This window comes from Cydia pomonella, chromosome 22 (genome assembly GCF_033807575.1).
Source record: "Cydia pomonella isolate Wapato2018A chromosome 22, ilCydPomo1, whole genome shotgun sequence".
Taxonomy (NCBI): Eukaryota; Metazoa; Arthropoda; class Insecta; order Lepidoptera; family Tortricidae; genus Cydia; species Cydia pomonella.
Window position 1 is genome coordinate 5,390,431 of NC_084724.1, and position 25,254 is coordinate 5,415,684.

General features: G+C 39.8%; 1 protein-coding gene across 2 annotated transcripts in view; it reads left to right on the forward strand.

The window, feature by feature from the left end:
• LOC133530206 (sodium-dependent neutral amino acid transporter B(0)AT3) overlaps positions 1-25,254 on the forward strand; it is a 46,912-nt gene that overhangs the window by 14,366 nt on the left and 7,292 nt on the right. Inside the window, exons 2-13 of one of the 2 annotated variants that reach the window (XM_061868066.1) lie at positions 5,931-6,604; positions 12,998-13,230; positions 15,855-16,076; positions 17,240-17,350; positions 17,660-17,901; positions 18,840-18,993; positions 19,614-19,815; positions 20,612-20,771; positions 21,641-21,803; positions 22,413-22,613; positions 24,247-24,330; positions 24,741-24,817. In XM_061868066.1, coding sequence (XP_061724050.1) covers positions 6,337-6,604; positions 12,998-13,230; positions 15,855-16,076; positions 17,240-17,350; positions 17,660-17,901; positions 18,840-18,993; positions 19,614-19,815; positions 20,612-20,771; positions 21,641-21,803; positions 22,413-22,613; positions 24,247-24,330; positions 24,741-24,815 — 2,115 coding nt within the window. In that variant the 5' untranslated portion in view covers positions 5,931-6,336 and the 3' untranslated portion in view covers positions 24,816-24,817. The remainder of the gene's footprint in view (positions 1-5,930; positions 6,605-12,997; positions 13,231-15,854; positions 16,077-17,239; positions 17,351-17,659; positions 17,902-18,839; positions 18,994-19,613; positions 19,816-20,611; positions 20,772-21,640; positions 21,804-22,412; positions 22,614-24,246; positions 24,331-24,740; positions 24,818-25,254) is intronic. The other variant, XM_061868067.1, reaches the window with a different exon arrangement.

Sequence of the window (25,254 nt, forward strand, 5' to 3'; positions counted from 1 at the left end):
ACGGCGCTGGCACTGGTTTACTCGACGGCCGAGTACTGCGCTCCAGTCTGGATGAATAGTGTTCATACCTCAGACATCGACACGCAGCTTAACCAGACTCTCCGTCTAATAACGGGATGCCTTAAGCCAACACCCATCCACTGGCTCCCCGCTCTTAGCAACATAGCCCCTGCGCGCCTGCGAAGAGAAAAATGCCTCCAACGCGAACTAGTGAAAGCGCACTTTAGTCCTGAACTACCAATTCACCATGACCTCGAGGGCTTCGGAAGAAAACGTCTTAACCCTTAAACCCGCCTGCATTACGGATGGAAAACTCCCTGACCACCCGTACCCTGGAGGAGGCATGGACCGCAGAATGGGAAGCCCTCAGGGACCAAGCAAACCCCTTCTCTGCTCTACCCCTGCGAGTATCCCCAGTGGGATTCAAGGAACCGCGCCGGGTGTGGTCTGCTCTTAACCGCTTAAGAACAGGAGTTGGCAACTGCGGCCACCACTGGTACAAATGGGGCTGGAGCTCCTCTCCTGCCTGTAACTGCGGGCACCCAGACCAGACCATCAACCACATCACTCTGGAGTGCCCCCTTACTAGATACACAGGCCATGTAGATGATTTTAAGATCCTATCAGAAGAAGCGGTCGCGTACCTGGGAAGGGCGAAATTCTAATTATAAGTTTATCTATGTACTTAAATAATCCAGTGACATACATATGCCATACGATAAATAAAATAAACTGTTGACGGCTGTTTCATTTAGCATTTACGTCACTATTTCAAGAGGGATAGAAATGAAAACTAACTGTAATGTTTGGCAATAAACGTGCAGAATAAAACTCCGAGGACATTTCATGGGATCTTTGCAATTTTGGGAAATACTCTTTGGTACATTGCTAATCCCACCCGTCTCGATATCAAGGGCCCATTTCTTGAAAGGTATTAGTCTAATATTATTAGTGTGTTGCCATGGTAACCCATACGATTGGACAGTTCGCGGACTAATAATATTAGTCTAATACCATTTGAGAAATGGGCCCCTGCTCTGCCGGCCTAGCCAAGGTGGCAATCGCTATCGCTTCGACAACGAAACGCTTTGTGTCTCTCTGTCACTCTTCCATTTCGAATGCTACGGAGCGTAAGCGATTTGCATGTTGGCTCGTTAACGCTTCGTAGCGATAGAAACGTAACTCTCTCTATCGCACTCATATGGAAGAGTGATAGAAAGAGATAACTACGCTACGGAGCATGGACGATTAGCATTTTGTCTACGCACCCTGCAAATAGAGTCAAATTCAACTTTAAATCTAATAAAATGTAAAGGTCATTTTATGGTTGGAATCTTAAAACTTTTGGAATCCCTCGCCGGCTCAGCTATCTATGTTAGCATTACTGCTAAACAAAAACTTTGTTGGCAGCTAAGTTTGCTATCAATTTAACATAGAAAACATTGTGCTTATCCAACTGTTTGTCCAGCACACTGTCCAACACTTTTGCTATGACACTCTTTGTTCTGTTCAAAGGTCTGCAAAGTGAGCTTAGGGCCACTTGCGCCACTAACTCGGGGTTAACCGGTTAAACCCGGAGTTACCAGTACAATTTAACGCTGGGTTAGCGGTTAACTCAATGTTAGTGCCTCACCCAGGATGGGTGCAAGTGACACTTTACTTTGTCTTACGATTTGTTCCTTTGTTTTCACCTGAGGCAAATGTTATATTAACAGTGGGAATGTAAACCTGTATGAAAAACATTACTCACACAAAACAACTTTCTTTTAGGTACAACCCAGTTTGCCACCCGGTAATAAGGTTGTTAATGGGTTTATGCAAGTAATAGATATAGGCTGTTTCGTTTCTGCGTCAAGTCTGGTATTGTAGGCCTTTTGATTGTGCTCGATACGTTTAACGGACATTTCATGGGTTTTGAAAGTTTAAATAAAAGACGTTTGACGTTTTTAAAATATAAGCGTTTAGTCCGTACATCTATTAAATATGAAAAATATAAATTATATGTTGTAAACTCCAATTATTATATATTTATATATAATTATTTATTTTTATGATTTGACATATTATTTTAATTTTATAATTTTTATATTTATTTAGTTTCTTCTTTTTTCTTTTCTCTGTATATAATGACAACACATAATACACACAATACAAAGTACATTCTTACCTATACTACATCTACATAGCAGCCCCACGTACCCATATACGCACACTAATAAACTATAGTACAGGCACACACAAATACACATAAACATGTAAATATAGAACTGTACCTAAGAAAGGTACATTATGCTAGTAGTGACCGACCCCAATCTCTCCCGGGACCAGTCTGAAAATCAGCGCGGAGCCCTCTGGCTTTAAGCCTCTAGATTTAAGTTATAATTATTATGTTAAGTTAATATTATTATTATGTTAAGTTAATAAGTTTAAGTTACTCGTATTTTGTATTTTATTTTTAGCCATTTTCACGTAAATTGTAAATTTTGCTTGTGTGGCAAAGTTTCGTACTTAACAGTCGGTCAGCAAGCTCGGCCGAATTTCACCTTCCCATACAAACGGAGTTTCGTTCTCATTTTAAAACTACGTGTGGGATTATAATGAAACATTGCACATACATTTATTACAATAACATGAGGTATATCTATGCTTGTAATAAGTTTCGTATGAAAAACTTAAATTAGCTGTAATTTTTAGGGTTCCGTAGCCAAATGGCATAAAACGGAACCCTTATAGTTTCGCCATGTCCGTCTGTCTGTCTGTCTGTCTGTCTGTCTGTCTGTCTGTCTGTCCGAGGCTTTGCTCCGTGGTCGTTAGTGCTAGAAAGCTGAAATTTGGCATGGATATATAAATCAATAAAGCCGACAAAGTCGTACAATAAAATCTAAAAATATATTTTTTTTAGGGTACCTCCCCTACACGTAAAGTGGGAGTGAATTTTTTTTTTCGCTTCAACCCTAGAGTGTGGGGTATCGTTGGGAAGGTCTTTCAAAACTAATAGGGGTTTTCAAGAAACATTTTTTGATAAAGTGAATATATTCGGAGATAATCGCTCTGAAAGAAAAAAAATATGTGTCCCCCCCCTCTAACTTTTGAACCATAGGTCCAAAAAATATGAAAAAAATCGTGGAAGTAGAGCTTAAGAAATACATTAAATGAAAACTATAGCGGACATGATCAGTTTAGCTGTTTTTGAGTTATCGCAAAAAGTTTTATCTTCATAGTAAAAAGACTTACTTTAATTAGGTACTGATTATGCAAATTTGCCTATTTGTTTAACTCGGGTGAAAGGTACCATTTACTACACTTTAAGCTCCAGTTTAGCTTATTGTGACGGAAGAGTAACTACGGAACCCTACACTGAGCGTGGCCCGACATGCTCTTGGCCGGTTTTTTAGGTATGGTATCTGAAGCTACATAAACTATATTACTGGCATAGATATGTTACTGTAAATGCCCGAAGTACGGTAAAACCTAGGATATACCGGTAAGACCTAGGTTTTACCGATGATATAAATATTTATAAATACTTAAATACATAGAAAACACCCATGACTCAGGAACAAATATCCATGCTCATCACACGAATAAATGCCCTTACCAGGATTTGAACCCGGGACCATCAGCTTCGTAGGCAGGGTCACTACCCACTAGGCCAAACTGGTCGTCAAAATGAGAGCGTAACTACGTTTGTATAGAGAACCGAGCTTGCGGCGGACTCTCGAGAGGATTTCAGTAAGCTGTAGAGATAACTGGCCATCCTGTAAATAAATTTCTATACAGGGGGATCAGTTATCTCTGCCGCTTACTGTACAGACTATTTGTTTGATAAGGGTGCAAAATTGTTGTTCAACCCCTCGTGGTAATATAGCTTTGAGCATTGCGAGTGTTTCAAGGCACGAGGGTGTGGAACGAGGGTGAGGCTGTGGAAACTTTGCTACCGTGTGAAAAACAAATATTTTCACCGCACCAGCACAAGGTATAATTAACTCTAAAACAGTACAAATGAAATCCAAGTGAACTGTATTATTTGTCAATCAAAATCATTAGTGGACTAAGATGGTCGGCTCTTTATCATTTGTCACCATGCCTGTCACGTTCTAACAAGCATGTTGGCGCGAAAGTGACGGGCATAGTGACAAGTGATAAAAATGGAACCATGCTGCTACCGCAGGCAACAACTAAAAATGTACATTGCTTTGCAATTACTTTGCGTCTCTTGTGGATAAAGTAAAAATATAAAAGTACCTACGCTTACACATGTTTCGCGAAAGCCGTCCTTGGCCCCCGAAGTTCATGAATGTGTAATTACTCAATGTTCATTTTCTAATTAACTTTTTTATTACACGTGGAGCTTTTTAACTCAGTTATTTTTGTGCAGGTACTTAAAATACATCGTTAAAATATGTTTACTTATTTAATTTAGTCAGCTGTTAGAATATTATTATTTAATAAATAATAATAAATATTATAGGACATTATTACACAAATTGACTAAGTCCCACAGTAAGCTCAATAAGGCTTGTGTTGAGGGTACTTAGACAACGATATATATAATATATAAATATTTATACATACTTAAATATATATAAAACACCCATGACTCAGGAACAAATATCCATGCTCATCACACAAATACATGCCCTTACCAGGATTTGAACCCGGGACCATCAGCTTCGTAGGCAGGGTCACTATCCACTAGGCCAAACCGGTCGTCAGTCGTATTTAGGGACTAAGTACTGAAGTCTGCACTTATACAGAGTTATACCAAGATTATCTAACTTTTAACAGACTTCGTCGTGACAAAATGCCACAAAAGTGCCACAATAAAAGTTATAACCTATAAAAATATGACGTGAAAGCACTTCCACAATTATCTTAGTTTTTCTGACAGTCTGTTTAGTTTTTTTACGCGACTATAGGATGGGATATATATTTTTTTTGTGATTTTAGCAGACTATGCATGTACGAGTATAGGATGATTCACGTTAGAACGGCCCGGGTCTGGGCCGAGGCAACCAACAATTCGTTTTCTATGACAGGTGACCGGTGATCTCTTGATGTTTCCTATAGAAAACGAAGCGTCGGATGCCTAGGCCAGGGCCCTGGCCGTTCTAGCGTGAGTCATCCTTTAATAGGTAGGTATCTAGGTACATAACAGAAGCGGCACTAATACACAGGTAGGTATGTATGTATATATTGGTATATATCAGAAGCGACACGTCATATATCGGAAAAGCAGTGTTTTTCTCAAAAACTTAACTTTGCTCTACATTTATGGTGTGTGTAAAGTAAACTACGGTTTAGCAGTAAAAAACCCGGGCAAGTACGGGTCGGACTCGCGCACGAATGGTTCCGTACCATTACGCAAAAAACGGCAAAAAAATCACGTTTTTTGTATGGGAGCCCCACTTAAATATTAATTTTATTATGTTTTTAGTATTAGTTGTTATAGCGGCAACAGAAATACATAATCTCTGAAAATTTCAACTGTCACGCCTAGCTAGTAGCTATCGCGGTTCATGAGGTACCCGTTTTTACCCTTTAGGTACGGAACCCTAAAAACGTTGTTGATTTTTTAGGGTTCCGTACCCAAAGGGTCAAACGGGACCCTATAACTGAGACTTCGCTGTCCGTCCGTCTGTCACCAGGCTGTATCTCATGAACCGTGATAGCTATACAGTTGAAATTTTCACAGATGATGTATTTTTGTTATCGCTATAACAACAAATACTAAAAATAGAATACAATAAATATTTAAGGGGGGCTCCCACACAACAAACATATTTTTTTTGCCGTTTTTATAAATAATGGTACGGAACCCTTCGTGCGCGAGTCCGACTCGCACTTGCCCGGGTTTTTTTAATTGTATAGATACTTACTAAGTATTTAAAATAATACACAATCTTAACAAAAATATTCTCTTGTTCCAGGTTCCTGATAACAACACTATAGAATTAACGAAAATGTCAAAGTTAAAACCATAGACTAACACATAGACAATAACCCAGAAAGATATGTCCTTTGCCTAGTTCAGTGGATAAAAAATCCACTCATATGCACAGAGAGGCCTCCCACGTCTTCAGGGATTCTCTCAAACTACGCCAGAAACTACTACAACGGACTACCACGTACTTTAAAGTGGTAGAATTCGTCAAAAAGGACGCCATACGATTCTTCACTTACGACTACGAAATACACCAACTGATATGAATATATTTATAGTCAATGGCTATCATTCGAAAAACCTCGTTAAGCTGAAACTCATTTGATTCTCTGACAATAATATAGACTTTATAATTTTAAGCAATTTTACAATATAAAAATATAGAAATCAAGATGGCGGTGAAGGCGGAGCCAATAGGTCCGAGAAACGGGCACGAGTTGGCGCCTTTGAATACGAGGGCAGATGGAAGTGAGAGGCCTCATGGGGTCACGATTGTCCTGCAGGGCTCCAGGGGGTCGCTGCAGAGGGTCCCGGAAGTGCCAGGGGAGGACCGAGCAGCCTGGTCTGGAAAGTTGCAGTTCTTCCTGTCCATCATTGGGTATTCGGTGGGATTGGGGAATATATGGAGGTTCCCGTATCTGTGCCAGCAGAATGGAGGAGGTAAGAATTTTACGGAACATTTTCTTTCTTTCATTTTTTTAAGTTTGTAGCATTTGTGTGGCAGCGTATTTGTATTTCAAAAACCTCTGTCGAAAACCTCGACCATGGTCATATGTATTGTATGGACTGACGTTTATGACATGGCTATTTGTAGGTTACGTACAAATTCGTTTTTCTCAATTAGGTGAGGTCACAGAATGCTACAAGATTACCGATAAAGTGTATTAGGATATGAAAAAAACATTAAGTATTTTTCTTTTTTTTCCTTTGGAAAAAATGTTGTAGAATATTTTATTTCCGTATAATTCCGTCAGTATAATAAGTTATTAATAAAAGGCTTACCTTGCTTTTTTTTCTTCATTTTCTTCTCTGTATATTTATATATACAATAACAATATACATAATGGATATATACGGAGGATTACTATAACTAGCTTATATCTAAAATAGGCCCTTGAGGCATTGTACCTTGTTAAATTCATTCTAGGTTTTACTATTTCCTCGTTTTTCTTGAAATTTACTTTCATTAAGGGTTTTTCCTCTCTTATTTAATGTCAAAAAATATTTTAAACGAGTATTATTAAGACTCTCAACATATTTCTATCCGTTTCTGAGGATCTTCGACAGGAGCATCGTTTCTACTGATCGAACGCGTGACCCATTTAATACAATTTTTAGGGTTCCGTAGCCAAATGGCAAAAAACGGAACCCTTATAGATTCGTCATGTCCGTCTGTCTGTCCGTTTATGTCACAGCCACTTTTTTCCGAAACTATAAGAGCTATACTGTTCAAACTTGGTAAGTAGATGTATTCTATTTACCGCATTAAGATTTTTACACAAAAATAGAAAAAAAAACAATAAATTTTGGGGGTACCCCTTACTTAGAACTGAAACTCAAAAAATCTTTTTTCATCAAACCCATACGTGTGGGGTATCTATGGATAGGTCTTTAAAAATGATATTGAGATTTCTAATATCATTTTTTTCTAAACTAAATAGTTTGCGCGAGAGACACTTCCAAAGTGGTAAAATGTGTCCCCCCCCCCGTAACTTCTAAAATAACAGAATGAAAAATCTAAAAAAAAATATATGATATACATTGCCATGCAAACTTCCACCGAAAATTGGTTTGAACGATATCTAGTAAGTAGTTTTTTTTAATACGTCATAAATGGTACGGAACCCTTCATGGGCGAGTCCGACTCGCACTTGGCCGCTTTTTATATGTTCAAGTCTCATGGGAGTTTTATAGTTAAAATATTCAATATCTAGTTCATATCAATAATAAGGTTAGTCTGCGTGGAAATAATATGTACATATTTAATGCTCCTTGACTGCACTGTGTGTTTAGTCAACATGCCAATCGTTAACGCTCCCTAGCGTAACATAGTCATCTCTCTCTATCACTCTTTTATAATAGTGCGACACTGACAGCTGCGTATTGTTCGCTGCGGAGCGTAAACGATTGGCATGTTGGCTACGCACGCTAAACGATTTCTAGATATAATTATTAATGAATACCACTCCCATTAGGCTGTAAGTCTTTCATTAATTTAGTATTCATTATCTTAATTGGTTATTGAATTAAGCAGGTCATATATGTATGTACTATTCTATGTATCTTTGATACGCCATTTATACAAAGGTTTGATAGGGAAATTTCAATCCAGTTTTAAATGTTCTAATAACAGAATTGCTGTGCTGAATGATTATTCATCGAGAGAGCGAGCGAAGCGAAGTGAAGTTCTTACATTCAACTTGGAACACATGGCTGGCTGGGGGCACGTCGCGGCATTTCGATGTTTTTAAGATGAACTATCGGAGAATAGTTTGATGGACAATAACTTAAGTAACGGCCCGATTCGAAGAATGAGATACGATAACGATAAGTTCTGGTTTAGATAAGTTCTCATTTAGATATCGTTTGTATGCATTTTGTATGTCGTATAATTGGCAGAAACAGCTCGATTCGGACAACCATGTCACTTTGACGTCAGAAATATCGTTACAGAGAGAGCGCTGGTGGCCTAGCGGTAAGAGCGTGCGAATTCCAATCCGGAGGTCACGGGTTCAAACCCCGGCTCGTACCAATAAGATTTTCGGAACTTATGTACGAAATAATCATTTGATATTTACCAGTCGCTTTTCGGTGAAGGAAAACATCGTGAGGAAACCGGACTAATCCCAATAAGGCCTAGTTTACCCTCTGGGTTGGAAGGTCAGATGGCAGACGCTTTCGTAAAAACTAGTGCCTACGCCAATTATGGGGATAAGTCGCTAAGCGGACCCCAGGCTCCCATGAGCCGTGGCAAAATGCCGGGACAACGCGAGGACGAAGATTATTACATATTACACTTAAAATCAGAAATCAGAACACCAAAACAAGAACAATGATTGCAGGTATTGAAACAGTATCCGTAGCACGTAGACGTGCTACGCCGTAGTCTCGTAGCGGATCAATAACGCAGCGCCCAAATGGACTAAAAATAGACACGTCCTACCTTTGTTGACTTTAAAGTAACTTCTACGCAAAACGGTCATACGTCAAAACAAATTCAATAGAGTCTAGGGGCCTACTGCGAAAACCGAAATTAGCAAATTGCGGGGATCTTTCTCTTTTACTCTCACTAAGACGCAATTAGAGTGACAGAGAAAAATGCCCGCAATTGACGAACTTTGATTTCCGCACAGACTTTACAGTCGTCATCAAAATATATTGACATAGCTAGTGTGGGGTCGATGGTCGTGATAAATTATAAAACCGAAGATAAATTACACATTCACCGCAGAGTTCCGGTCGTAGCCGATAACATAGGTTTCCCGGTATGTAGTGGAAATGCTTCGTAAAGGCAAAACAACAATTGAAATACAAATTGAACACTCTTATAATGGAATATTTTTCATTTATAGTTATTGTCAGATTATTTATTACGTGTATATTTTTTTTTATACCACGTATGTGGCAAACAAGCATACAGCCAGCCTGATGGTAAGCAGTCACCGTAGCCTATGGACGCCTGTCACTCCAGCGGTGTTACATGCGCGTTACCGACCGTTTAAAAATCTGTACACTCCTTTTTTGAAGAACCTCATACTGTAGACCCTCGGGAAAACCTCGGCAGGTAGCTCATTCCTCAGCCGAAGCGTCCGCGGGAGAAAGTTCCTCTTAAACCGCACAGTGATCTGAGTAAGATCTGAGATCTGATAGGGGGGTAAGTGAATTCTTACCCCCAGAGTTATAGACAATGTTTTTCATCACACTTGCGAAGTGGCACGTGATTGGTAATTTCTTTTTTATAGTTGACTATCCTATCGAAATATAGCGTATCGAAATGAATATATTATAGTTGAGTTGAGAGCCCATACACAAAAAGTACGCAATTATAGTTTGGTATACGAAATCTTAATTCAACCATTACAGTCGACGAGTAAAAAAGAATGTTTAATACTCTACTTCTCTTTTTCTTCAATCGATTAATAACAATGACAGAACCAAGTGGCAGCTTGTCTCTGATGACAGTTCGGTGATTTAATATATGGCCGAGTATCAGTCAAACACGACTTCTATATCTAACAGGTCAATTCGATCATGCACCTGACATAAAAACGATACTTGAATCATATTGGAAGCATATCAGTTAGCTGTGATTCGCGCCTAATTCGAGGGAGACGTTTGCGCGAATGACAGCCAATCAACATTGTATTTACAATAAAAATCTACATAATGGATATATATACAGAGGATTACTACGAGCTTAAACCTAAAATAGGCCCTTGAGGCATTGTACCAAGGATGCTGGCGGCATTTCCTCGTTGTATCGCAATACTGATACGTTGTGCGAGGAAGCCGCCAGCTCTTCGGTCACCCGTCAAGTCAACCAGGCGCTTCGCGATTTTTGCAAAAAACTTGTGGGGTCCACCCCATGGACATATACCTACAGTCTACACCATTCGTCCAAATATTCTCTTATTGTATAAAAACATTTATTTATCAGCCATTTCCTTTATTTTGTCATAAATAATGTGTCTTGCAGTTCGGGTTTATCTTTTGGTAACTTAACGTAGGTATACCTTAACGTTTACCAATATTGTTATTGTCAGGTCAGCGTTCGAATTGGCCTGTAAGCTATAACGCCTAACATTAAGATCGAAGCGATAACATGGTAATATGCTTTCAATTTTATTACCATCCCTAAAAGCCCGATACGATAGGACCAAAAATAGCATCTTTTATACTCGTTATGTAAGATAATGTTGTGTAACATTGTTGTTTCAGTTAAATTAGGTGGTTAATTTAGGTGGTCACGTTATATGTTTTAGAGTCTAGGTTTTGCATAAAAAATATTAAAGGATAGTGCCATACATTAGAAAGGGGCAATAGGTACTAGTAATACCTAGACACAGGCTTGCAAAAACAGGTAATTTCTCCCAAATTATAGGCCCACGCATCTATAACAGGTTACCGTCTGATATAAAGGATGTTGGCTCAGATTTAATTTTTATAAAAAAAAACTCAAGCGTTTCCTGATCCAAAAGGCGTTTTATTCAGTTAAGGAGTTCCTGGAAGGCTAGTATTATTATTTGAATACCTTAATCAATGAATATACTTTAGCCTAACGTATTGGAACGGGGCGCAGTGTTATTTTATTGTTAATTTAATTATTATTAATTTTTCTCGATGTTTACAATGATTTTAATTTTATGTATTTCTGACATAAGTACCTATTGTATATATGAATGTAAATTATGACAATGTATGATCAGTACAAATAAAGAATATGAATATGAATATGATTCGTCCCTGAATCGCTGTCAAACTCAGTTTTGTAGGAAGTTTTCTCTCTGTACGGTACGAGTAGTACTATTATTAAATCTTCGCTAAAACTTTGTAGCCACAGTAAATTTACTGCTGTCTTTCGACACATGATTAAAAAGTATGAGGATCAAAGTCGAATGGCGTTCTAAAAGTTTTAATCATATGTCGAAAAATGGCAGTAAATTTCTTGTGGCTTCAATGTTTTCTTTGACAATCCACCTCTATTTCAAATTCTATTCTATTCTATCTGCTAAAAGTGAGTCATCATTTGTGCTACACCTACAGAATGGATTTATACCTAATTCTTGCAGACCATATTTGTATTAATATGTTTGTGTCCTAACAGAGATGTAGTCTTTATTTATAGCAATCAATGTGATAGGTATATGTCGACGGCCGATCGTAAGATTAGGCAGATCGTTCCTGTCCAGAATAGGAGCCCCGCTACGCGGGCGCTATGCGGGTCTCCTTCGACTCAGGGAACGAGACAAAGACTTTCACGTTTCACGATATGCCTACGAATATCACGATCTGCCTGATCTTGGGATGAGCTGCCGACATATATACTCGTATTTATAAAGAGTAGAAGATTTGACCATCATGATATTTCGTGTAAACTCGGCGTCGTTGTTAACTTTAATTTAAGTACTTACTGCATTTGTCAAGTTAGAATAAAGGGTGTGTCACGCTATATAACGTTCCGAATCGACGCGTCCGGCACCTCATTATCCATAGATCCTCATCACGTGATCACCGATCACCCGTCATAGAATTTTCGGTAACCTCAACCCCAACCGTTCTAGCGTGAGTAATCCCTAATTATCTGTTTATTCGTGTCATCCACGACGACACGGAGATTTGTCAATTCTGTGACGTATAGGCTCAGTTGCGTACTCGGTGGTTAAATAATCTGTAATTGGTACACGTACTCTGCACCCGTCTCGCCGCTTCGACAGCCAACAACGGAGTGGGGTCGGCGGGTAGTTTACATCGCACTGTTTATTGTGTCATCGTCACACTAACCTTTAATAACATGATATTCATGAATCGTGTGTACGACAAATCTTTCGCAGTGCGTGCAGTCAAACTGTGGAATGAGCTGCCTATTCCGCTCAGACGAGCACAATCGGTTGCGTCGCTCAAGGTTAGGTTGAAGAAGCTGTGGTTTCTGACTGCTAAATAATGTTCCTTTCCTAATGTATGATTACTAATTATTATCCACTTTTTTCATTCTTTTTTTTTTTAGTTTAATTTCCCTATTACTTTTTTATGTTTATCCTATAATTTTTGTATGAATTTGTATCCTCTACTTTCTGGTAGGTACCTTGTTGTACATGTTGCTGCATTTGTCACCCTCTTCTCACTCTCTCTTCTCATCTTCTCAAAGGTTAACTGGAAGAGATCCCTTGAAGGGATAAGGTTGCCTTTGTACTTAGCTTTTCCTAATTGTAAGTTCCTTTTATTATGTGTTTTTGTACGATAAAGAGTTTACTACTACTACTATTACGTGTCAAGTCACGCGTCTTCGTGAATGACACGATCTGTATACATCTACAACTAACTTCTCACTTCCAGGTGCGTTCCTCATTCCGTTCCTGATCATGCTGGTGCTGGAAGGCATCCCTCTCTTCCTCATCGAGATGGCCATCGGGCAGAAGATGCGGCTCGGCTCCTTGGGGGTGTGGAATACAATTCACCCCTGGCTGGGGGGGATCGGCATCTCCTCCTGTATAGTGACGCTGTTCGTGGCGTTGTACTACAACGTCATCATCACGTGGGTGTTCTTCTACCTGTTCAACAGTGTTAGGGTGAGTTTCTGGCTTTAATACTGGTTTTAAAGGTAAAGATAGTTTATTTTTCAAGTAGTCATATTACAATGCGCTTATGAACGTCAAATAAAGCTACGCTGGCTCTAACCCTACGCCTCTGAACTGAGAAGATTTAAATCCCTCCTAAACTGTACGAGGGTATCCCAATATTGGACCGGCAAGAAACTCGGCGGGACATTTATATATTTTATTTGAATGATCAACTTCCTATCGTTTATTCATATTTAATATATTCCTTTATTGATAAAACGAAATTCCTTTATTGGTTTAACGAAAGTTGTTATCAATTGGTACGTGTTGAAAATAAAATGTTCAAACAAGTGCAGAAACCATTAATTACATAAAACACAGTCATCGGTTACATAAGATTAATAACTATTAGAGACTAACTACTAGAGTATTATAAAGATATGTACTACCTATACTGATATAGTCAATGTGAAGCCAGACAGTTGCGTAAAAGGCGCGTCGCCGTGTTTTAGTACTTACCTCCTTAATCAGTCGTCCGTTATGGCCTAGATACATTTTGATTATTAACATGACGATTAACCTTTCATATTACGTGAGTGATAACAGTTTTGAATGATTCACGGTTAGTTTCACTAGACTTAAATTGACAGGGATATAAACCGTGATTACCTTTTATATTGTTTTTATGGAGCTCCCGATATTTCGACACAGTTATTTACATGCATCTTGTTCACGGGTAACTGGAGATAGCGGGTTGTTGTCAAAGTTGTGTTAAGTTGTGATACTTTCTTATTTACATTTGTATGATCTGTGAAAACCTATGTTTACAAATAAATATATGATTTATGATTTAGAGTATGAAAAAGTTTGTAATCCCCAATGACGTCAACTACAGAAACTCTAGGAAATGAGACTATACCTAACGGAAATAGCTTATTGTTGATATGGTTCTAAATTAGACCTAATAACGTCAGTAATAAGATACTAAATAGGACGTCGCTTTGTAACACAACTTTGTCGTTGCCGTCAAAAGTTGTGAGCCATATTCCTGTCGCATACCTACCTACCGAGCGCTTGCCTCGGAAAGCTGTTACCTACCTATACAGAGTAGTTTCGAAGTGCCAGACTTACTTTACCACGTACCTACGGTAAACCACCAAATATATATTTAATTTCACCTCATAAAGGATACATTTAACAATTACTATTAAATAGAGCAAAAGCAAATTCGATTTAGGTATACCCTTTGTGAGAGACTGGAGTCTGAACTAGGCGTAAACCTGTAATACAGATCTACAGGCCCTCGACCCGGAATTACTCAAGTATCCATACCAACTTTTTACTCTAATTAGGTATCGGAATTTGAGGTTCCAATTTGTCAGATTATTGAATTCCACTGTGTTAAATAATCTCCGATTCACCGGACGTTTACATTGGTTTTCTCTAGATTTCAATTTGAGCACGCTGGCGTAAGCGAGGCAGAATACATGGCAGGTAACTTTGCCTGTTGACGTTGAAACTGATATCGTCAAACTGGTTTAGCCTTAGTTCAAGAACTAGCTTCATTTAACGAAAGAGAATTTGAAATAGAGGTGGATTGTCGAAGAAAACTTTGTAGCCACAGTAAATTTACTGCCATCTTTCGACACATGACTGAAAATTGTAATGTGAGTATATTTAATTAATTATCACCGATCTACACATAGGTGAAAAGGTCAAATAGTATTTCATCCACATCATAAACTAAAGAGTCTCTTTGACTTTTTGATACGAAACAACCCCTAATTTTTCTTTCACTTGCTCTAAGTAGCTGCATCTGGGTTTCCGTCTACCTCGCTTGCGCCCTTCAGGATTGGTTCTAAAGAAGTGGTTCTGTCGTATCAAATGTCCAATCATTTTGCCGCGTCTATTTGCAATAGTGTTCAGGATAGCTCTTCTTTCACTCACTCGCCTTAACACCTCCTCATTCGTTATCTCGGTCAGTTCGGTTATCGTTCGTTCGGTATTCGTTTTAATTAGTATTTAAAGAGCACAAATATTAATCACTAGATTCATTTTGAAAGTTGTTCAGTAACTGCAATGCAATACGATAAATAAATGTACACATAGGGTCGGACCAAGCTATCTCTGCATGGAATTTGCAATGACAAATTATGGTAATTAAAAATTTTGGTGAAAATATGACGTTTATTAATAAATAAATAATAAATATTATAGGACATTCTTACACATACATAAGTCATAAAGTAAGCACAAGAATGCTTGTGTCGTGGGTACTCAGACAAAGATATACAATTATAATATACAAATACTTAATTACATAGAAAACACCCATGACTCAGGAACAAACATCTGTGCACATCATACAAATAAATGCCCTTACCTTACCGGGATTCGAACCCAGGACCATCGGCTTCATAGGCAGGGTCACTACCCACTAGGCCGCTAGCTTAGATGGACTCTAAATACTTATGAGTACATTCCACTTCTCATCGTACAAAAAGGTTTGTGCAGTATTCATACTAACCGAACATGTGCCGATGACGTCACCAATAACTTTCTTTAAATACGTCTACATTAAGAAATAACATAAATATTCGTAAAAAATCCTAAGATCAACCATATTGTTTCAGATCAACCTCCCCTGGGCCACCTGCCCCTCAGACAACAGCAGCGCCCAAATTGAGTGCAACAAGGCCTCAGCAACCGCCTACTTCTGGTACCGCTCAGCGCTGGACGCGTCTCCAAGCATCGAGGAACCAGGCGCGCCGAGGTGGTGGATCGTGCTGTGTCTGCTTCTGGCCTGGATTGTGGTGTTTTTTATTGTGATGAAGGGGATTCAGAGCAGCGGGAAGGTGAGAAACTGAGCCCCGTTAACCTATGCAAACGATTGTCGCAACTCACATCGTTACTGCTCTCAACTCATTTTTGCTCTAAAGTCGGACCAAATTAACTCAATACTGGCAACATTCATGTCTTATTTCTATGATAGGGGCTAGGGGATAGGGTAGGGGCTGTGGTCCACGCTCCAGGTCGTATCTGGTGCAGGGGATTTCATTGGCTATACAACATGCAAACGCTGCTAGAGTGAAGGGAACCTTTAGACCGGTTGCGATTCGGGGTGGTCCTATTTAAATGAAATGACTGTGTACAAAAACGACAAAGCCTGTTGCTTTATTGTTTGTGTGCAAAGACGACACCTGTTGCTGATATATGGTTGTACCCTCCTGACGAAGCCTACGTTGCGGATATGAATTTGTCTTTATTTTATAAATGCTTAATTTTGATTAAAATTTCTATGAATTTCTATGAAAATATGACCTTTTTAATGACTTTCTCTCATTTTGTTCTGATCAAATCGGTGCAAAGTTGGCTTAGATAGACTCTCCTGAAATGCTACTGCCACTACGGAACTGACGATTCTTGAACCCTGCACCGCACTTTGACTTCCTCCTCATTTCAGCACCAAAACACGTAGGGTGCAATGAATTACTTTCCGCCTCGTTAAAATGGGTATAAAAATATGTCCCATAGTTCTCGCCTCGCCAACATACGAGCAAGGGACATATATATTTTTGAATAGCTAAGTTGTGTATGTGCAAAAATTTGAGTTTTTATACTTGACAGATAGACTTATTTATAGTAACTATAGGCAGTGTAAGTTAAGAAGTAAATTTAGAGTTATGAATTCACCCTTATATACATGACACTAAGGCTATAAGTTAAATGGTAGATCTTAGCTTCGTAAATATGGGTCAATTCATAATTGTCAGAATTTTCTTCTTCACTTAAGCCGACATCAACAATCGAAACTCCGTAAGCGCGATGTAGAACGTGTTAACGCCATCTGCTAGAATATTATGGCAAGACGTTGCGCAGCGGAAGAGGAAACGCTACAGATATTTTAGCGTTGGAATGAGGAAAGAGTCAACGTCAGTGAGTTTTGAAAATTGCGCATTTAACACTTGATGTGTACACACATTAAACATCACTATCCAATCATTGTTATCATATCTAGGTGGTGTACTTCACGTCGCTGTTCCCGTACGTGGTGCTGACCATATTCTTCATCAGAGGGATCACGCTGCCGGGCTCTGCCGATGGCATCGTGCACATGTATAGCCCGAAGGTACTACTTTACATTTTAATATGTCGATGTCGTAGCCAGAGCGTAGAACTAACTGGCGATTGCCTAAAACAAGGGTAGTTCAAGCTATATTATTTATTTATAGTTGAATTCTCTTGTTGGTGGATCATCTTTCCACTTTTTATTACTTGGGCCAGCTCCTTATATTATATTCATATTTTTCCGCCAAATAGCTTGTTGTATTAAATACGCATTCTTGTTTTCTTTGGTCTTCTTATTCGTCTTTATCATTACTTCTTTTTTTGACCCCACTTATTTGTTTACAACGAAATTTATAATTTTACTTCGCAGCTTGAAATGCTCCTCGAGCCTACCGTGTGGCTGGACGCGGCCACGCAAGTGTTCTACTCCTTCGGTCTCGCGTTCGGGTCGCTGATCGCCTTCGGCTCCTACAACCCGCCCGATAACAACTGCGTGCGTGACGTGTTGCTCGTGTCGGTGTGCAACGCGCTTACGGCCATATACGCGTCCGTGGTCATATTTAGTATACTTGGGTTCAAGGCGTATACTATGGCGGAGAGGTGCATTGCTAGGTGAGATTATTTTCTTATTTGGTGTAACCTGACGTATGAAGCGCGCTGCGCACGGTCCAAAGCCGGATACCTTCGGCGACCACACACTAAAAGAGTCGGGCATTGCCCGAGGTATGAAGCGCGTGGCGTATGACCCAAAATCGAGCATCTTCAGCATACACACACAATAACAGTTGGTCGTAGTTCGACGTGTGAAGCGTGCCGCGCATGCTCTAGAGCCAGGCGCCTTCGGTGACCTCATACTAAAATAGTTCATCGTATTAGTGTGACGTAAATACGAGGCGCACTGCGTTACAAAGGCATCACGTTTCTAAATAGTCTCGTGTTACCTCGTTCATCTTATTCGGCCAGCAATATCGTTTCGAGAGTAGGAATCTTTCCAGCCTTATTAAAAGACTACTTACAATATGTGTAATTATAAAATAATTAGAAAAACCCAAGTGCCATGAAGATGGGACGGGGCTAGTATATCCACGCATGTAGTGTCCCACACAAATACCTGTCCCATCTTCCACGGAATCAATGACATACCCTCCGGCCTTTTACCATCGTCCCTGAGGACGCCGGAGGGCTCTACCAAGCCGGCACGTTAGCGCTGGCGAGCGCGCGTCGCAATATGTCGTTGAGAGTCGAGTGCCTGGAAGAACGCCCAGCACTCCTATGACAGGAAAGCTCGTAGTGGCCGCGCACATTGACATCAACTCCACAGGGGCACTGATGAGGAGCACGAACAAGTTGATACCGCCCAAGGCCTTGCGGAGGGGAGGCGGGGCATACATTGTATGTAACATTTGATCTCCCCTCCCATCAGTTCCCCATGTTGGTGAACAGAACGTAGTGCCGCATTAGTATTGGCGCGCCGCTAATAACGGCGTAAGCGCCGACCGCCATAAGGTCCCTTTTGATGTGGACTGTCACAATTTATGTTTTTCTTTCAGCTCCATTGAGATCTTGGCTCACAACAACGTCCCCGGGTTCTACCCTAACACGACCTTCGACTACTACAGAGAGCACTACCCCGATCTGGTCAAGGAGAACATCACGAGCCGACTCAATCTGTCGGATTGCAGCATGAGCAAGCAGCTTAATGAGGTATGTAACAATTAAATTGCGAATGAGGTCGGACAATCGAAATTCGGTTGCTTTAAACCGTTTGTCTCCTTTAAATATTCGTTGTTTTATTATATGGGAAACTTCTCTGCTGAGTGACCTTGATCATTCCGTCGATTGTGTTTTGTGTAACTGGCCCAAATTAACTACATTCGTTTGCCCGTCAGACACTAAACGCTTGAACTAATTGTCATTTAGATCAATAGCTTCGATTGGCCAGTTAGTTTCCACAGTGCCCAATTTAGACGGATCAAGCGGTCTCTTCTCAGCTAACTAACCTTGAATTTAAAAATGTATCCACCTACACTACTTAATCGATTACCAATCGCATCAAATTGTTACTTGCGGAAGAGGTTTTATTTTATTTTTTCTGGCATTTCTACATGATTTCAATGTAAGCTATGCAGGTATGCTCCGGCTAACGTATAACTACCTACGTTATTACTTTTTTTTTATAACTTAAGTTTTTAGTAGATAACATTTGGCACGCCACTTAACAACCGTATCTTAAGGTACTTCTGCCTATAGTTTATATTATAACAAAATAATAGCAATTTTTCAGAAGTAGCTATTTATAAACATTCCTTTCTCTATTCCTCCAGGCGGCCGAAGGCACAGGCCTAGCCTTCATCGTGTTCACCCAAGCCATAGTAGAACTGCCCTTCGCTCCGTTCTGGTCCATCATCTTCTTCCTGATGCTGCTGTCCCTGGGCCTAGGCAGCCAGATCGGCATCATGGAGGGCATGCTCTGCACCATCTTTGATATCGAGTTCTTTAAGAGGATCAGCAAGCCGATTATCACTGGTGAGTCTCGATCAAAACTTCGTATGGTCCATACGCCTAGTATTTAATATAGACGTACGTGCGCCCGTGAGGGCAAAACATACCTGCGCAATGTCGGGTACCATACCATACCAAAGTGGGGAATAAAAAAATGTAAGACTAACTAATCTAAGACAAACAATAATAAATATAATAATTCTCTGCTACTCCTACTGAAAGTGCCATAAGAGCATCTCGTTGGGTCATCTCTCCCGTCCCCCATTTCATCTCTATATTATTATACTGTACCTCTATGGTAGGGTCAATATCAGAGCAAGGGCGTTGCCAGTTGATAGACTATGAGGGAAGGGATCAAGTTGATATCGCCCAAGGCCTGGGGAGGAGGCGCATACATTATATGTAATATTTAATCTGCAGGGGGGGGGGGGCAGCATCCCCCTCCCATTTGCTCCCCTGGTGATGCACTTCACGGCGAGCAGTTGACGACTTAAGATAATCTTCGTTAAAAAATGTCTTACATCGAGCTGGTTAAATCGCTGTGACCACGGGTTTCACATACATTAATATAAGTTGGGTGGCGGTGGTCATAATAACTCAGTGATAAAACAACAACGCAACCTAATCGTGTTTGGGTTTGTTATAATTGTCTCAATGACTATTCGCCTGTTGAAAGAAAAGTACCTACGTAGCGATAAAAGCTTATATCAAAAATTACTATCTTGTTAAAAACTTATTGTGACCCTTGTCTTCATACTTAACTAGGTAAGCAGTTATTTTATTTATCACGCTCTATCCGGCATAAATCTCATTCTCATAGGTATCGTATGTGTCTTCTGCTTCGTAACTGGCTTGATCTTCACTACGGGCGCGGGCGAGTACTGGCTCAAGATGTTTGACTCCTTCGCCGGCACCATCGGTCTGGTAGTGGTCGCGCTCTTGGAGATGGTCTCTGTCATTTACATCTATGGCCATGAGAAGTAAGTCCACCCTTTGCTGAAAATTTATTATCTTTCTTTATTTTTCTTTCCATTCAAAATGAATATGTTGCTTTAAAACTAGGGATGCCACAATAAATTTTACTCACGTCTCGTATAGTAATCCCTATTTGTAAAGCAATATTAGCTATTCCCTAGATTTACTTTTACTTAGTTTGTTTGCATTAACAGTGCTTGCAAGGTTTTTATCCCAACTTATTATTTGAGGTTTTTATCAGCGTTGACATGTCTGACATGTAAGGGTTTCACCACCAGTCTACATATACTTCTCACTGCTGAGCCCCGGGTGCGTAGCCAACATGCCAATCGTTTACGTTCCGTAGCGAACGAAACGCAGCTATCACTGTCGCACTAATATTGCTGAGTGATAGAGAGACACAAACTGTTTCGTTCTCGTAGCGCAAACGATTGTTACCTTGGCTAGGCACCCAGATATCCTCTTATTGTACAAGAGAGTTTCATATGTTTTCGTCGGTCTAAGGTGACCTAAGCTGACGAAAACATATGAAACCCTGACTTTTTTTTTACGCAGGGGTAAATGCATTTACGCATCACCCCCCCTGGCTGGGGAGGCCAACTTGGGGGGTGGTATGTGGGACTCGCTCCTCCCGTTACTCCCTCTGTTAATCAGAGGGAGGCGAAGAGAATACCCACTAACATCCCCTGCGGCGTTGCCCGCTCTACCGTTATTGAGGCACGCCACGGGGTCGCGAGAGCATTCTACCGTGCCGTCCCCCCGATGAAACCCTATTACGTTACTACTACGCGATTGGAAACTGCCAAGATTGCCCTGGTTAAAAGCATCGTAGCCGACCGTGTAGTAGGGGTATTTAATTTTGAATTATCTCCAGGTTCTCAAATGACATCTACGAGATGACGGGCTACCGCCCCGGGCTCTACTGGCAATTGACATGGCGCTACATCGGGCCCTGCGTCGTATCCTGCATCCTGCTCTCGTCAATAATTTCCATGATCTATTCGCCTCCCACCTACGGGGCTTGGAATGCTGATGAGGCATGTGATTTACAATTTTACAACTATTCGTTTTTAGTTTTATTTTATACATAATTTTATTGTTAATACCATATTGTAAATCTGGAAATAGAGTGAATACTTTCCATTTAAAAAATTCCATCTAAGCCATCATAAGTGTAATTTTTTGAATAAGAATTTGAGATTTATGATGGCAATCTACACAATTTCACTGCAAAGTTTGTGCAGTTAGCTTCATCCGCAGATAAAAAAAAAGTATAGATCCCCATATTGTACCCTGAGGAACTCCAAGTTTTACGTTGTGTTGTTTCCAATCAATTATGTTTCCTTAATGTATACATGTTTAGGTCCGTTACATTTAGACAAGGTTAAGTCACCTGCTTCACCTATCAATCGGCAGTCCATTGTGCTCCAGTTTATGTATTATGTTCCACGCAATCAAATGCCTTTATAAGTTCGTAGTAAAAAAGTATTCTTGATAAAACTGATGGTGGTTCTATCGTCCATGCAGTAAAAAGTGAATTTAATGATGATTAAGCTGCCCGCACATTAACTTAATGAACATAAGCTGAAAACCATAATACAGTAGATTGCTAATAAAATAATAAAACAAACTTGATTGTGACCCAGGGCCGCGTGGTGAAGACTCCATACCCTGACTGGGTGCTCCTCATCGCTCTCTGCATGATCCTGGCCGGCATCTTGCCCATCCCTGTCGTGCTGTTGCTGCGCCGCTTCCAATGCCTCGCCTTCGACGTGGACATCCACCAGGGCAGCATCAGGAGAATCGAGACTACCGTGTCGACTAAGGAGATGATGAGTGATCAGGATGTGAGTATTTAGAGCTGAGGCTTCATGTACATATTTGTTGTCAGTTAAACATACAAATTAATCACTAAACATACTCACTCTCACTCTGTGACAAAAATATAACTTCTGCTAGCTGCGACATTAAAATTTGGTTATCTGCCTCTCTTTTAAATGATAGAGAGGCAGATAGACGAACGAACGGATGAAATGTTTCTGTGTTATAGCCGGGTGCTTCGTAAACCTCAGAACTCTCTATCGCTCTTGCTTATTTTAGCGATAGAGAGGCAGATACGACTGGTATAGAAGGAGGCTACCGTGAACTATGTAAATTAAAGTTTCGTCTATATGCCTCCCTATCGCTCGAATAAGTAAAAACACTAAAGCGGACAAACGTCATTGCCAAATAATTTGCCATCAAAGGCACGATTTGCTGTCCAAACTATTAGCATATGTTCAGGAAAATGTATTTCTTAATTACATTTGAGAACGTGTTTGAATCTGTATCCTTTAACATTTATTATATATAATCTATATTATAGTTTAATAAGTATCTTTGTAAATAAATATTAATGCTAACACTGTAACGCGCTAGTTACAATAGCAAAATGGTGTTGTTTCGTTGTTGCTACTGTAAATAATATCATAATTTTGTTAAAAAAACGAAGTTTCTAAACTGTTTCGATGTAAACAGTTCAGAAGCTTTCCTTGCCAGCAATACACTCTGTGGTCAGAATATCGTGTTGCATGAATATTTCACTTTCGTTCGTCACAAATTACGTCCCAGATTTATAAAATTAAGTTCAGCCTTTTAGATAGGTACTAAGAAAACTCTAACGTTCACCAGTAACTTTTTTGGTCGTAATAAAGATGAACGCGCTCGTTTGCTCGTTTTAAAAATAAAACATAACATTAGATATAGTCTGGCAAACACAACTTGTCAGTCAGTAAAAACCAGGAAAATAATACTCTTCCCTTTCTTTTGGGTGCTAGTACTAGTCTAAAACAAAGACAGTATGATTCTCTCTGTCCATGCTTGAATTGAGACAGTCCTGGATGAAACTATATACCTATGCCAAATAAAAAAATAAAAAAACATACTTTTGAGACAGAGTTGTCACTTTTGGTTTAAGTTTTCAACCTCAATGTTTTCAGTTTTAAACCACATTTTACCCCGTCCGATCCTCTTTCGCCGACGTAAAACTTTCTTAAAATAAAACACCTTAAGTGAATAACTGTACCCCTAGTGTAAATAAATTCGATTTCGAAACGTGACGTACGCGTTTGCGTTTAGTCTCATTTTGTATTAGATTTAGAAAGAGCGCGCCAAGCGGGACGTTTTGGAAACTCAAAATCCTATACAAAATGAGACTTAACGCAAACGCGTTCGTCACGTTATGATGTCCATCAAATTTACACTAGGGGTACTGACGTCCCCTATCAAAGTAAACTAGACTTGTCCCGTTCTCGTGAACGTTCTCCGTTTCTTATGGGAAATACCTATTCTCGAGCCAGAACATTTCTCATCCAAAGGAGAGCGTTCTCGAGAAAGGCACAACTATAAAATAAACTAAGTATACAACCAAATGTATCGGTCAAAACCACGAGTATTGCTGGCGTATGTGTGCTAGTCTGCTAGAGTGTGTATGTGTGCTAGGTGTTGTCGCCGGAGTCCGCGCCGCCGGCGCCCGCGCAGCTCGTTGCTGAGGCCGCTACAAGATTCACCATCGGAGACTTTGATGTAAGTACCATGACATAGACTAGCAAGACCTTGTATGCAATTTACGTTACATCGCCGACTACTCAGGTAAACTGCATTCAAAAGTTTGATCAGATACCGCAATGTAATGAAAATTCTTGCTAGTCTACATATATCTATTAAATACGAAATCATTTTTAGTATTTTGACGGAAATAAAGCCAAAAGAAGCAAGTAAAAATGTTTGTTTAATTTAAACAATTAAAATATTAGAACCAATTATTTAAAGACAATTTAATTTTAACTTTTATTTAGAACTTCTATACCTAATGCCCCCGTTTATCTTTCTAATCTGTGGTTACCTGTGGCACTACAATTAATTCCTCAAAGCTTATGTACAGAAGAAATGACTTTTATATGCTAGTGTGTATTAAGTATAATTCGACAACACAGGGGGTGGACAGCGACGACCAACGATCCAGCAAGCGGGTCCCTACCAGCATCGCTCGTGCTAGGCCGAAAAAATAAATGTCCGTGGTTTTGTATGCTAGTGTAAGGCTTGTGAGCTTGCTTTAGTTAATGTAATTGGCTTTTTTATGTTTTGTGATAGACAATATGGGGAGCGTGGATGAACTGTAAGGGCCAGCACAGGGGGCTTCTATTTATTGGCGCGAAGAGTGTCAAGTTTGTCTAAAAGTTTGATTTAGGCCACAAGGTGCAGAACCCTACTACACGCACGCGACCCCAATATTTTATATATTTCAGTTCAAATTGTTGTTTGAATCAGCTGCTACTACAGTATAATTCTACGTTTTGAAGTCGAAAATTGTACCGGATAAACAGCTGTACAGATAAGAACTAAAAATTTGACGTATAAAGGGCAAAGGTACCCTCAAAAATACGCCAGTAAAATTTGAATTACCTGGGGCCCATTTCTCAAACGGTATTAGACTAATAATATTAGTCC